The following is a 13391-nucleotide window of genomic DNA, read 5'->3' as shown; positions in this document are numbered from 1 at the left end:
AACCGCCATTTTTTCCATTGTTGTTGTTACTGTTGTTGCTGCTGCTGCTGTTGGGTAGGACAGAGAAATTGAGAGAGATGGGGAAGACTGAGAGGGAGAGAGAGAGACACCTACAGTCCTGCGCCACTCTTCTGAAGTGGCCCCCCTGGGGGTGGGAAGCCAGGGGCTCAAACCAGGTTCCTTGAGCAGGTCCTTGTACTCTGCACTATGTGAGCTTAAACTGGTGTGCTACAGTCTGGCCCCCTGCCTGCTTTCTTCTAAGAGTTCTATGGCTTTAGCTCTTGCATGTAGGACTTGAATCTGTTTTGATTTAATTTTGAATAAAGTTTGAGACGGAGATTGCAACCTCATTTTGTGACTACCCAGTTCTAGTGTCATTTGTTATAAGATTTTTTTTCCATTGAATTGTCTTTCCATTCTTATTGAAAATCAGTTGATTGGGTGGGGGTAGATAGCATGATTATGCAAAGAGACTCTTATGCCCGAGGTTCCAAACGCCTAGGTTCAATCTCCATACCACCATAAGCCAGAACTGAGCAGTGCTCTGGACACACATACACAAAAAAATTGATCGTGATGTGTGGACTTATTTCTGAACTCTCAATTCTATTCTGGTAATCTGCATATCTGTCTTTATGCTGTACACCCATCTGCATTCCTGTGAAATTTGGAGTGTCTAGAAATTTGTCATCTCTTACTCCTATTTTGACTATTCTGTTTTTCTTCCTTTCCAGTATAAATTCTTCGGCTATTCAGTTTTTATAAAACAAAACAAACAAACTCCAAACCAACCAAACAAACAAAAAAGCAAACAAGCCAGGAGATCTGATAGGGGTGCACTGAAATGACATGAGTTTGGGGGGTTATGGCTATCTTAACTAACTATATTCCTCAGCTTGTGAACAGGAGATGTCTGTCCGTCTAAGCCATCGCTATCCCAATTACTTTTGGTAGTGTTTCATGTATAAGTATGGCACTCCTTTTAAATATATGCCTACGTATTTAATTCTTCAATTTTGTATGTTTGTTTATTTCATTAGCGATAGAAAGAGGCAGAGCATAGGAAGAGAGACATAACAGCTCTCTCGGCATATGCGATGTCTGAGACTGAATTCAGTCTTCCCCATGCTTCGAAGTCCAGAACTATCACTATGCCACTTCCAGGCCACTCTCATCTATTTATTCTTTTAAAAATGTAACTTTGGGGGAGCTGTTATCAGGGTCTCACTGCTCTGAGCCAACTTTTTCAGGTAGAAAGAAGAAGAGACAGGGAAAGAGGGACAGATACTAAAGTGCTGAAGCTTCTTCTCTCAGTGTGGTGAGTGTTGGTCTCAAACCAAAACTGAGCACAACAAAGCAGGCACCCTCCCTGTTGATCTATCTTGCCAGATGTTGTTTTCGATGGGCTGGCTTCACGGGCGGTTAACAGACGACCAGGGACTCATGGTTGAGCTGTAGGCAGTATCTCTTTATTCATGCAGGATGCAGCACAATCTAAGCCGAGCTAAGCTAAACTAAAAACTACAATCTTGTCCTTATAAATATACTAGCCCAGTAGGGTGGGAACAGGATGCGAAGCAGAGAGGGTGGAGAGAAAAGTGACTGGTGAAAATCAGGGTATGACAAGGAGAGGGGGCGGAGCAGGCAAGAATTCTACCACTGAACCACCAATGCCCTGGAGGGAGGATGGTGCTTGTTAACAGCGTTTATGTAAATAGAATGAAGTGGTTATGTGAATAGAATAGTGTTAAGCAGGGGGGATTAAACTAATGAAACAGAAGGGGGTTTTAGAAGCTTACCAACAGCCAGACGTGTACTTTTTTCAATATTTATTTATAGATTTTCCCTTTTGTTGCCCTTGTTTTTATTGTTTTTGCAGTTATTACTGTTGTTGTTATTGATGTCGTCATTGTTGGATAGGATAGAGAGAAATGGAGAGAGGAGAGGAAGACAGAGAGGGGGAGAGAAAGACAGACACCTGCAGACCTGCTTCACCACCTGTGAAGCAGCTCCCCTGCAGGTGGAGAGCCAGAGGCTCGAACTCTGGATCCTGACTCCAGTCCTTGCGCTTCGTGCCATGTACGCTTAACGTGCTGTGCTACCACCCCGACTCCCAGACGTGTACTTTTTAAAGTAAGGAAAAATTCATTAACAACCACTGTACACTTAGACTGTTCATTTGGAGAAAAAAGTGATTTACTCGTTGTGCAGCCATGAACTGAACTTGAAGGAGTCTTCAGGCAGTTGCCTGATGGTTTCTGCTTCTACTTTTGCCTTTGAGAAGAAGCTCCAGTCTGGTGGTTGGGTAACTTTGCCTTGCCCTGTTTAGCCCTTCATCATCAAGTATGATATTAGGCTGGGGTTTTGTAGAAACCAGGTGAGAGGGACTGCCCCTTTACTCTGATGAAAGGAGAGCTACTTTTCCTGTGACTGTGGAATGGTTCTTCCTGAACACTGGGAGGGCCTTCTGCTCTAGCTGTCTCCTTTCCCTTTCTTGTTTTCGCTCTCTCTCTCTCTCTCTCTCTCTCTCTCTCCCTCCCTCCCTCTCTCCCTTTCTTCCTTTCTCTTTTCTAGTGTGACTGACTATAAGACTATTACCAAGTTATTTATTTGCAATACCTGCACAGGATAGGCATATGTGAGAAATCACAGTGACCAGACCAGCAGTTCTGCTCTGTACCCCCAGCCCCCCACCCTTGGCCTGCTTCCCACCCCCTGGCAGATGCGGGCTCACTCCCTTGGCTTTTGTATGAAGCTGCTTTCCTGCTTCAAGGCCAGAGGTCAACACTGCCTCAGTGACCGGATGCCAGCATATCTTAAACTATTTTCCATCTGGCCCGTTACCAGAGAAGCCCGCACATTCCTGTTATAGGCCCTAGACTCTTTCTTTTTTCTCTTTTAATTTTTATTTATTTATGTTAAGCACTGTTCAGCTCTGGCTTATGGTGGTGCGGGGGATTGAACCTGACACTTCAAAGCCTCAGGCATGTTTGCATAACCATTATGCTATCTACCCTCCGCCTGCCCTCGACTATTTCATAGGGCGCTGCTCTCTGTGTCCATGCCATTTCACACCGTTGCTTTGAGCCTTCCTGGAGTGAATTCCCACGAGTGGAGTGGCCAGGTCTGATGGTGGCAGCATGTGTCATTTTGACTGGTGTCCCAAAGTATCTGTCTGTCTGAAGCTCCAGAAATTTACACTGGGCGTCAGGGTGCAGGCTGGGGCCTGTTGAAACCTTCCTGCTTGCCAATCATATATGTGAAAATTGCTATTCGCCATAATTTTACTTTGCATTATTTTTCTTAGTAGGAATAAGACCTGCATCTTTAGTTTAAAATGCAAAACGACTTCCAACGCTCAGCAACTTGTTGGAGCTCCCACTCAGGCCAGTTGACCCAGGACCCAAGACCAGATCGCGGGCGCGGGCTGCAGGGCGTGGCCTGAGCGGGAGGTGCGCACCCAGATTCCCCCCCCCCCACCACGAGCTCCGGGGCTCCACCCCCGGGGCGGGGTGGGGCGGGACGGGGCCGACCCAGGGGGGGGTCCAGCGGGCGGAGCGTAGCCTCGAGATTTATTCTGGTCCCGCAGCCGGAGCGAGCATCCTGGGATTGCGGCCCCGCGCCCAGCACCCGATTCCCGACCATGCCTGGCCCCTTGCTGCCCGCGCTCGGCGCCCTGCTCTTCGCCTCTGGCCTCCTGGCCTCCTCGGGTGAGTCCCCGCGACGGCCGGCCCTCCCCCCTCCTCCCGGGCCGCTCGGAAATTCGGCGGCGCCCTCCCTCCTTCCCTCCTTCCACACTATTTACAAACCGGGGCCCGCTCCCTGCTGCACCCCTGTCCAGGGGGAAGGCCCTGCGCCGCCTCCCGGTGCCCCGCAGCCCCGAGGCTGGGGTGAGCTGGCCCTGGACACTGGGTGACACTTTAGCCGGTGCCCCCTGCCCCCAGCCCCACCGCCCCGGTGGCTTACATTCTGCAGCGGCCGGGCCTCGCTCTTCCTATCTGTGAATGAGGCTCGTGCGCTCTGCGCCGCCAAGTTCAGGGGTGCAGAGGCTCGGGCGATGCCCTCCGCCGCCCTGGCCACTCTGCTCCGGGTCGATGGGACTTTTGCTGGTATGATAAGGGAGCTGGAGAGTGGGTTTCAAGAAAGAGGCTAGAATCAGGGGAGGGACTCATACAGAAGGCTCCTCCCGGCGAGGCCCATCCTCCATCCCAGCCCTGGCGCTGCTGGATCCACCCCCAGCCTGCTGGCCTGAGGCCTCCATGTGACCCGCCTGCCCAGCTCTGCACGTGGACCCGGAGGTCCCCTGCAGGGCCAGAAAGGGGGTGCACATTGAAGAATGTGACATGGCCAGGATTCTTCAGGCATCCCTGCTACCCACCCCCTTCCCACGGAAAGGACTTTACCAGGGTTGTGGTCACAGCTGAGCCATCCTGGGGACAGAATGAACCAGAGCTACACCGGAAGCCAGGAACCCACGCACTTGGGAGCCTCCTGGCCTCGCTAGGTGACTCTGAGAGCCCAGAAAAGTGCCTTTCCTCTCTGTGCTGGCAGCCTGAGCCCTGCTAAAGGACCCTGGAGACATGCCTCAGAGGATCAGGTCCCAGGGTCCCAGAGGTGGCCAGGAGAGGGAAGGGGATAGGATGGGGCACCTGTGCTCAGGTGAGTCCTTCTGAGCAGTTGGCAAGGGCCCACCTTTCAGTGTGCCCTGACCCCGTGTGTCTGGGCCAGTGTGCCCCAGAGCCTGGGGTGGGGGTGGATGCACTGGGAGAGGAGCCTGGGGCCCAGGCTGAGGCCCAGCAGCCTCTGTCAGTGCAGTGCTGGCCTTGGTCTGGGAGGGGATTGCACTGCTATTTAAAGCCAGTGACTAATAGCAGAGTGGGAGCGGCCTTAAGCACCCTTGGGGGCAGAGCTGAAGTGGAGTTCAGGGCTCTTGGGCTCATTAGCGGTGCTCTGCTGGGCTCAGAGCGGGGCACTGGGATTTCAGGAGGGCCCTCCAGCCTCCACAGCTGGATTGGGGTGTGGGCTGTGGGGCAGCCCCGCTGGGCTACTGAGGTCAGCTAGAGACCCATCCACCCCAGGGACTTCAGCTCACCAGCTTTGGGGGACAGGCAACAGGTGGACATAGCACATCTGTCCCCAGGGTCCCCAGCGGACTGTGATGGTCTCCCTAGCTCTCTCCCCGTCTAACTTCTACGGCATCATTTCTTCATCCTGGCCTCCCTGCTCCCCTTTTTTGCCAGACCCTCTCGTCCCCAGGTGGTGCTCTCTGGGTCCCTGCTGCTCCAGTCCCCCCATCCAGTGTCACTTCTGCACCCTGGGGCTTTCCTGGCTCCTGCTGCTGACTCTCCTGCACCTTCTCTTCCCCACTGACCTTCGAGCAGGGGATTCTGGTTCCTTTGTGGGATGGGGATAGGCGAGGGGGATGCTGAGGACCCCAGGCCACCAGAGGAGTGTGGACCTGTCCTGAGTCCTACCCTGAGAGGCCCCAGCCACTTTTCCAGCTGCCACTCACTGTCTTCTGACAGGTCCTGACCTGCAGGACTCAGCATTCCCCTAGAATGTTTCTTCCTTTTACCCCAGCTGAGTACACCCACTCCATTATTTCCTTATTTATTTTACCAGAGCACTACTCAGCTCTGGCTTACGGTGGTGCAAGGGATTGAAGCTGGGACCTCCGAGACTAAGGAATGGAAATATTTTTGTAAATATTACACTGTCTCTCCAGCCCTGCACTCCACTCTTTAGAGCCAGCTCATGTGTGCCCACTGCTAAACACTCAGTGCCCCACGATGGCCCCGGGGTGGGCTTGGCCAAGCCTTCTTGACTCTTCCTCACTCCTGACTTGTCTGCCTGCTTTGGGGGGCCATAGGAGGCCTAGGCTGCCGTCTCTTTCCCCATGATGGGTCTCACTTCCTACAAGACATTCCGGTCCCCCCAGGTCTTCACTGGGCTGCCTTTGCAGGTGACCTGTGTGACTCCAGCCAGTGTCTGAATGGAGGGACCTGCTTGCTGAGCCAGGACAATGACTCCTTCTACTGCCTCTGCCCCGAGGGCTTCGCCGGCCTCCTCTGCAATGAGACCGAGGAAGGTGCATGCCTGGTGCCTGCTGAGTCTGCCGGCTCGGCCCACGGTGTCACAGCCGCTGCTGGGCTGCAACCTCAGCCTTTTTCCTGTGTCACAGCCGCTGCTGGGCTGCAACCTCAGCCTTTTTCCTGTGCCCGCCAGCTTTGCCCTGGATCCTCCTGAGTCGCTTGGCTTGCCGGGTCCTCCCTTTATTCTCACAGATTAGCCTGCCCCTGACCTTCCTGGCTCCCAGCTCCAGCACACAGCTTGGGGGGTGGGGTGGCATTTGATGGGGGAGTTAGGGAGGCTGTGTGAGGGGGAAAGGAGATGGGGGACCAGGCTTGCTAAGAGTGGTTCCCATTGGCTGTCTGTGTCTCCCGATCACCTGCCCTCTTGCCTCTCTCCCCTTCAGGTCCCTGCGTCCCAAACCCCTGCCTCAATGACGCCGAGTGTGAGGTGATAGAAGACTCACACCGAGGGGACATATTCGCCCAGTACATCTGCACCTGCCCTCGGGGCTACACCGGCGTCCACTGTGAGAATGGTGAGTCTGGGAGGTGCCTCTCACTAAAGGAGGATTCTTTCTTGCCTGCTGCAGGTAGGGGCCGTGGGGGGTCACATCTTTCCTTAGGGACAGGCAGATGGGTGTCCCTGATTTCTGCTACCCTGAGGCTCCGTTCCTGTGGCCGATGTGGGTGTCTTGAAGTCTGCTGTTCCCTGAGCAGCAGCAGGAGGGTGGGCAGGGCAGACGCCATCTTTAGGTGCCGAGCAGGAGGGTAGGTCCAGTGTCAGAGCTCCTGGTGGAGGAGTGTGTGTGTCCCTGCAGACAGAGCCCGGCTGGGCCAGGTGGGCCCATAATGAAGGTGTGGTGCCAGGTAACTGTGGGTTTGCCTGCATCTCAGTTACCCACCCAGCCTCCTGCTCCTGCTGGGGTCTGCCCTGTGCCAGGGCCAGGAGGCAGAAGGCAGCTGCAAAGGCATGGGAATCTAACCGGAACTTAACCACCTCCTCCTGGTCTGTCATGTGATATGTTTTCCAGGAGGCCAGAAGGATCCCACAGGCTTACCTCAGTGGGCCTCCCTCCCACCTACTGGGCTACTGTCTTGGGCTGGATCCTGGGATGGAACCCAGAACCCAGTGCATGGAAGGCACACACTCTGGCCTGAACTCTGTTCCTTCCTCCTGTCCGCCCCTCTTTCTTTGCAGTCTGCGCCATGCCGCTGGGCATGGAGACGGGCGCCATCTCCGACGCACAGATCTCCGCCTCCTCCATGCACCTGGGCTTCCTGGGGCTGCAGCGCTGGGCCCCGGAGCTGGCCCGCCTGCACCGCACAGGCATCGTCAATGCCTGGACCGCCAGCAACTATGACAGGGACCCCTGGATCCAGGTCTGGCCATGTGGGTGTGGTCTGAGCTGCCCTTGGGGCTGCCAGGAGGAGGGGCCATCATGGACCTCCAGGGAGAGGGAGCAGACTCCCACGGGGGGTTTCTATAGGCCATCTTGGGGGCAGGGTGAGGGGGACAGCACGCTGGACAGTGCCTTCCCTGAGCTCTGGGTGAAGAGCCCACAGGAGAGGCTCATGAGAACAGCCCGTCTGTCTGTCTTGCTGGGGTGGGTGGCCCAGGGACAAGGCCACCAAGCTTCCCACTGCCCGGGTCCAGGTGAACCTGCTGAGGAAGATTCGGGTAACAGGTGTGGTGACACAGGGCGCCAGCCGTGCAGGCAGCGCCGAGTACCTCAAGTTCTTCAAGGTGGCCTACAGCCAGGATGGACGTCAGTTCCAGTTCATCAAGGACCCGGAGGGCACGACAGACAAGGTGAGGTTGCTGGGTGGGGGTGGGGGGCTAAGAAGGGCTGCAGTTGCATCCCCAGGCCCTCAGTGATGTTGGAGGGTCCCTGAGGGTGAGGAGGGTTCTGGGGTGATAGACCACAAGCTGGGTCTTCATGCCCCCCATGTGGGTCGAAGCATAGCCCCACCTACTAGCTGAGACCAGCCAGGCTCAGATGGGTTCAGTGGTGGTGGAGGGAGGCTTCGGTGCTGGAGCTGGGCTGCGTTCCTGGCCTGCAGTGGTGCCACACTGCGCTCTGCTCAAGGCTGCCACTGCCGAGATAGTCTGTGTCGGGCACCTGTGTCTGGATAAGCTGTTCTTCTCCAGTGTCCGAGGAAGGGAGTGCCTTTCCTAGTTACACACAAGCACTCTAAGATTACAAGTGACCTTGTGTGTCCAGTTCAGTTTCCCTGGACCCACTGTGCACCTCTTCCCCCTTAGATATTTAAGGGGAATGTGGACAACAATGGTCTGAAGGTCAACATATTTGACTCCCCACTGGAAGTGCAGTATGTGAGGCTGGTGCCCATCATCTGCCAATGGGGTTGCACCCTACGCTTTGAGCTCCTGGGCTGTGAGCTGAATGGTGAGTAGGGAGAAGGAAGGGGGTCAGGGGTCAGTGCTGGGAGGTGGCCTTTCGCCGTCTGTTTTCATCTGGGCTCAGGGAGTGGCTGCAAACCCCTGGATCTAGGCTCCTATTCACCATCTGCCCAGTCTTGGCATTCTGATTGGCAGCACTTGGGTGTTCTGCGTGGTTCCCTTTTCTCTTGGTTCTGGAGTATGTGACAGTGTTTCTGATGTGCAAGATTCTTGCTGGCTGGCTGGGAGCCCATCTGACTTGTCTGATGTTCCCAGGGCCTGGACCCAAGGTACTATGAAATTTGAAGACTGAATGAGGAAAGTGAGACTCTCGGGTGAACTATTTACTTAAGAGAGAAGGCAGGAGAAAGGAGGAGAGAGAGCGAGCCAGAGCATCACTGATGCTGTGCAGTGCTTGAGAGTCCAATGCTTTTACCCACAGTGACACCTCTAGGGCTACTTACTTATTTATTATTATTTTTTAATATTTATTTATTTATTCCCTTTTGTTGCTCTTGCTCTTTTATTGTTGTAGTCATTATTGATGTCGTTGTTGGTGGATAGGACAGAGAGAAATGGAGAGAGGAGGGGAAGACAGAGAAAGACAGACAGCTGCAGACCTGCTTCACGGCTTGTGAATCGACTCCCCTGCAGGTGGGGAGTGGAGGGAGGGCAGGGGGGAGGGGCTCGAACCAGGATCCTTATGCCAGTTCTTGCGCTTTGCGCCACCTGTGCTTAATCCGCTGCACTACAGCCCGACTCCCGCTCCTTACTTATTTTTATGAAAGATAGAGACACCATATTGAGTTTCGGCTCCAGCTTATGGTGGTGACTGGACTGAACCTGTGCCCGCAGGAATGCAAGTCCTGTGTTTTAGGCTTCTGAGATATCTCTCCAGCCCCTTCACGGGCACTTGGCTCCCGTCACTTAGTGCTTTCCCCGCCAACTCCTGTAGCCTGCATAAAGAGAAACATGGGGGTGTCTAGAGTCCGTGGCCTGGAGCTGGTGCTTCTTTGCTTCCCTCTCCAGAAAGATTCCCCACGGTTGGGGTGGTGGGCCAGAAAGAGAAGGATTTCTGCGGAGGCAGGTGCAACCTTTTCTTTTTGACTGTGTAATTGTGTACTGACAGAAGCAGTGTCACTCCAGCAGATGTAGTGCTTGTGACCTCACCCGTCTAAGTCCTGCAGTGTGACACTTTTTGCACTGCAACAAATTAACCCTTAACATAGGAAGGAAGGGAAAGAAAGAAGGAAGGAAAGAAAGAAAGAGAGAGATAGAGACGGAAAGAAAGAAAAGAGGAAGGAAGAGCAGGAAGTGAAGCTGCTTCCCTGAGTCCTGTGGCAGGTCTGAGTGTGAGCGCATGTCTGTGTGTGGGTGGAGTGAACTCTAGGCAGTCCTGGACATGCCCGCCCCGGGTTCCTCCTGGCCAGCAAACATGTGTCTGAGGTGAGTTGATGCTGTTATTGTTGCCGTTGTAGGATAGGACAGAGAGAAATGGAGAGAGGAGGGGAAGACAGAGAGGGGGAGAGAAAGACAGACACCTCCAGACCTGCTTCAGCTCCTGTGAAGCGACTCCCCTGCAGGTGGGGAGCCGGGAGCTTGAACCGGGATCCTTCAGCCAGTCCTTGTGCTTAGCACCACCTGCACTTAATCCCCGCCCCCCCCCTTTATTTTAAGTGTGTACTTAAATCCTGTACTTGGTCCCAGGCCACTGCCTTTTAGTCTTACCATTTAAGTTGGGGAGCACAAGGCCTTCCATTCATTACAGTGGGCCCTGAGGTAATTAGTAAAGAGCAGAGACAGAGCCAGGGCCCCACCCTGGCTCCCCTCACGTCCATGGGAGTGAGTCGTTACTATCTGAGGCCTTATGGTGGATAGAGTTGCAGACATGAGCCTACTAGAACTGTTCCATCTGAGACAAAGAAAGGGCAGAGGATCTGGAGGTGGAATGGGGGAGTATAGGACTAGCAAGTGTAAGGTCCAGAGTTCAATCCCCAGCACCACATATGCCAGAGTGATGATGTCTAACTTGGCCGATGTCTAACTTGGTTCACAGAGAATTGTCCTGGGATGGGAGCGACTATGTTTGTGTCCAGTTATCAGCCTCAGTGGTCCCATCTGGACAGTGGGGTTACTGATGCCTCCCGCACCAGGGTTTTCACTGGCAGACAGAATGATGAAAGTAACTCAGAGCCAGTGAGATGATAGGGATGTTCTTGGACCATGTGCCTTGGCTGTGGTGTGGATACCTGCTCCCTCCCTTACACCATGGGCCTGCCCCAGTGAGGTGCTCCAGGGGGGCCTTCTAGGAGGAAGAGTTTCCCAGAGGAGGGAGGCTTGGAGCTGCCGCATCTTGGTGCGGTAGCATGGAGGGGTGTAAAGGGCAAGTCAGCTTGGGAGTGGGAGCAGGGTGCTGATGGCCAGGTGAGGGAAGGTGTGAGGAGAGCTATGGGGCTGTTTGTGCAGGAGGATGTCAAGGGCTGGGCAGGACCACAGAACTGACACCTCAGGGAGGCTGGGACCTCAGATCTAGATGACAGCACTCCCCCAAACCCCTCACTGGCAGGATGTTCAGAACCACTGGGCATGAAAGACAACATTATCCTGGACAAGCAGATCACAGCCTCCAGCTTTTACAGGACATGGGGCCTGAACGCCTTCAGCTGGTACCCCTCCTATGCACGGCTGGACAGGCAGGGCAAGTTCAACGCCTGGACTGCCCAGAGCAACTCACCCTCTGAGTGGCTGCAGGTGGGTCTCACCTTCCTGGGATGCCAGTGGAAGGTTCTGGAGGGTTCTGGAATGTACTGGATGATTCTGGATGGTCCATTGGTACTATTGATCTTTAACCACCCAGGTTTCTGCTCTCTGAGAGGAAGTTTCTGAAAAGCCTTGTTTTCTTACCACTTTGCTCTTTTCTCTCTACCCACACTTTTCTTCTGACTTTCTTCTGATCTACAAGTCCAGATGGGACATGAGAGCCCCCAACAACAGGGGGAGCAAGTGTGTGTATGTGGTGAGTGTGTGTGTGTGTGTGTGTGTGTGTAGGGTAGAGTCACTTCTATGGGTCACTGCAGGGTGACAAGGCTGAATCCTGAGAATTGCATGGTGCGAGGGTGAGTCCACAGACTCCTTGGATTCCAGAAGACCACGGATTTGAGAAACCAGAATATTAATCCTTTTATATATGAAAACCCAACTGCTAGCTGGCAGAGAGCTCAGGTGGACACCTGGCTCTTGAGGCTGCCAGTCCTGGGCCAGTTGAATGGCCTGCCCTGCCAATCGGCCAACCTTCTTTTCTTCCATCCTCTCCTCTCCTTTCTCTCTTTCCTTTTCTTCTCTTCCGTCCTTTCCTTCCCCTCCCTCCTTGCCTCTCTCTCTCTCTTTCAAATGGAGCAAGTCAGAGGCTGAGACACCATGCTATCCCTTGGTGCACTAACACAGTGCTAGAACTCCAACCCATGGCTCCACGCACAGCCAAGAGATGCACTCTACCTGCTGTGTCATCTCCTGGCCTGTACATTGGCATGGTTTTGGCCCACTCTGTAGATGAGAGAGCTGAAGTTTCTCTTGACTAGAACCCATGCTAAAACCCCTCCCCCACATGTACCACCAGAGTTGGTCCCAGCTAAGCAAAGGCTGACTTCCCCACAGATTGACCTGGGCTCACAGAGGCAGGTGACGGGCATCATCACCCAGGGAGCCCGTGACTTTGGCCACATCCAGTACGTGGCCGCCTACAAGGTAGCCCACAGTGACAACGGCCTGAACTGGACGGAGTACCGGGAACCTGGAGCCCTCGAGAGCAAGGTGGGACCAGGTTACTATGGGACTCTGGAAAGGAGTGGGTTAGAGCCTGCCTGGCCATCTGGCAGAAGAGGGGCTGACTAGGGGGCCCTCATGACACCCCTCTGCCCCCAGATCTTCCAAGGGAACTTGGACAACAACTCCCACAAGAAGAATGTGTTTGAGTGGCCTTTCCTTGCCCGCTTTGTGCGCATCCTGCCCGTGGCCTGGCACAACCGAATCACCCTGCGCGTGGAGCTGCTGGGCTGCTAGCCGGGGCCCAGCCGGCAGAAGCGGGGTGCCCCCTCCCTGCCCCTCCTGGCTGGCAGTGGGCCTGCTGCCTCCACCTCCACACTGACCTGTGATTGTCTGAGCTGGGGGGAGGGCCTCCAGCCTCTCTCCCTTCCCCCTCCTCCCCCTCCTCCCAAGACCCTCCCCCCAGCCCTCCCTCCACTCCCCACCTGAGATGACAGGAACATGTGGGATGTGGAGGACACTTCTCCAGATCCCCTGGCTACCACCTGCCCCCTCCTCCAGTCTCTCCCACCCTACTGACCCAGGCAGGAAGCTGCCACTCTTATCTCCACTTCTCTGTCTTCCTGGAGACCCTCCTGGCCTGGGATTCCTGACAGAGACTGAAGTTGGGGGTGGGGGTGGGGTCTGTGTGGGGACAGGGGGTGGGCCTGGGCGCCCTCTGTGCTGGCTCTTCACCCCAGAGTCCACGGCAGCTTCAAATATATTTATGTCACCTCTGGACGCTGCCCTGCCTGCTCACTGTGCACCTACCCACTGTGGACATGGACTTTGGCCCAGGGGACTGTGGCCCACACTGCTCCTTCCTTCCCCTCCCCCTCTGCCTGCCAATCTAGGAGAGCTCACAGCAGGCTGGAGGGCAGAGCAGTTAACCTGGGGCCCCCACTTCCAGTTGGCTTCCCCCTCCAGACTCCCTCCCCCTACAGCTCTGGAAACAGCTGAGGAAATTACCTTTTGGGTAATTCCCATCTTGTGTGCTGTAGACTGGGTGAGGGCTCCAGGGGCTCTAGCGGGTGAGGGCTGAATAAAGGGTCCTGGGCTTGAAGGAACATTGGGGATGGGGTACCCCTCTGTCTGCACCATATGGTCCAGTAGGAAGT

The 13391-nt window shown here is 54.7% G+C and overlaps 2 protein-coding genes and 1 long non-coding RNA gene across 5 annotated transcripts in view; 2 read left to right on the top strand and 1 right to left on the bottom strand.

Annotated features, from left to right (window-relative positions):
- The window catches only part of LOC103117496 (milk fat globule EGF and factor V/VIII domain containing), a 48637-nt gene extending 45306 nt beyond the window's left edge, over nt 1–3331 (top strand). Inside the window, exon 8 of one of the 2 annotated variants that reach the window (XM_060179410.1) lies at nt 3311–3331. In XM_060179410.1, coding sequence (XP_060035393.1) covers nt 3311–3316 — 6 coding nt within the window. In that variant the 3' untranslated portion in view covers nt 3317–3331. Of the gene's footprint in view, nt 1–3307 lie in introns of both variants that reach the window. The other variant, XM_060179411.1, reaches the window with a different exon arrangement.
- LOC132534869 (uncharacterized) overlaps nt 1–4530 on the bottom strand; it is a 51403-nt gene extending 46873 nt beyond the window's left edge. The window contains exons 1-2 of the long non-coding RNA XR_009546614.1: nt 4404–4530; nt 3967–4123 (exon numbers count right to left, since the gene is read on the bottom strand). This is a non-coding gene — a long non-coding RNA (uncharacterized LOC132534869). The remainder of the gene's footprint in view (nt 1–3966; nt 4124–4403) is intronic.
- LOC103107990 (lactadherin-like) lies at nt 3532–13014 on the top strand. 2 transcript variants are annotated; one of them, XM_007516859.3, is made up of 9 exons: nt 3532–3710; nt 5963–6088; nt 6476–6607; nt 7270–7451; nt 7726–7881; nt 8335–8479; nt 11039–11223; nt 12127–12282; nt 12394–13014. In XM_007516859.3, exons 1-9 carry the CDS (start codon nt 3644–3646, stop codon nt 12529–12531), a joined length of 1287 nt encoding a protein of 428 aa, XP_007516921.1. In that variant the 5' UTR covers nt 3532–3643; the 3' UTR covers nt 12532–13014. The 2 variants fall into 2 exon arrangements, with proteins under 2 accessions (XP_007516921.1, XP_016045535.1); XM_016190049.2 differs by lacking the exon at nt 5963–6088.
- Nucleotides 13015–13391: the final 377 nt, after the last annotated feature.

This window comes from Erinaceus europaeus, chromosome 20, assembly GCF_950295315.1.
Source record: "Erinaceus europaeus chromosome 20, mEriEur2.1, whole genome shotgun sequence".
NCBI classification, from domain to species: Eukaryota; Metazoa; Chordata; class Mammalia; order Eulipotyphla; family Erinaceidae; genus Erinaceus; species Erinaceus europaeus.
Note: the sequence above shows the minus strand (reverse complement) of the source record. Positions and strands in the feature narration are given on the sequence as shown.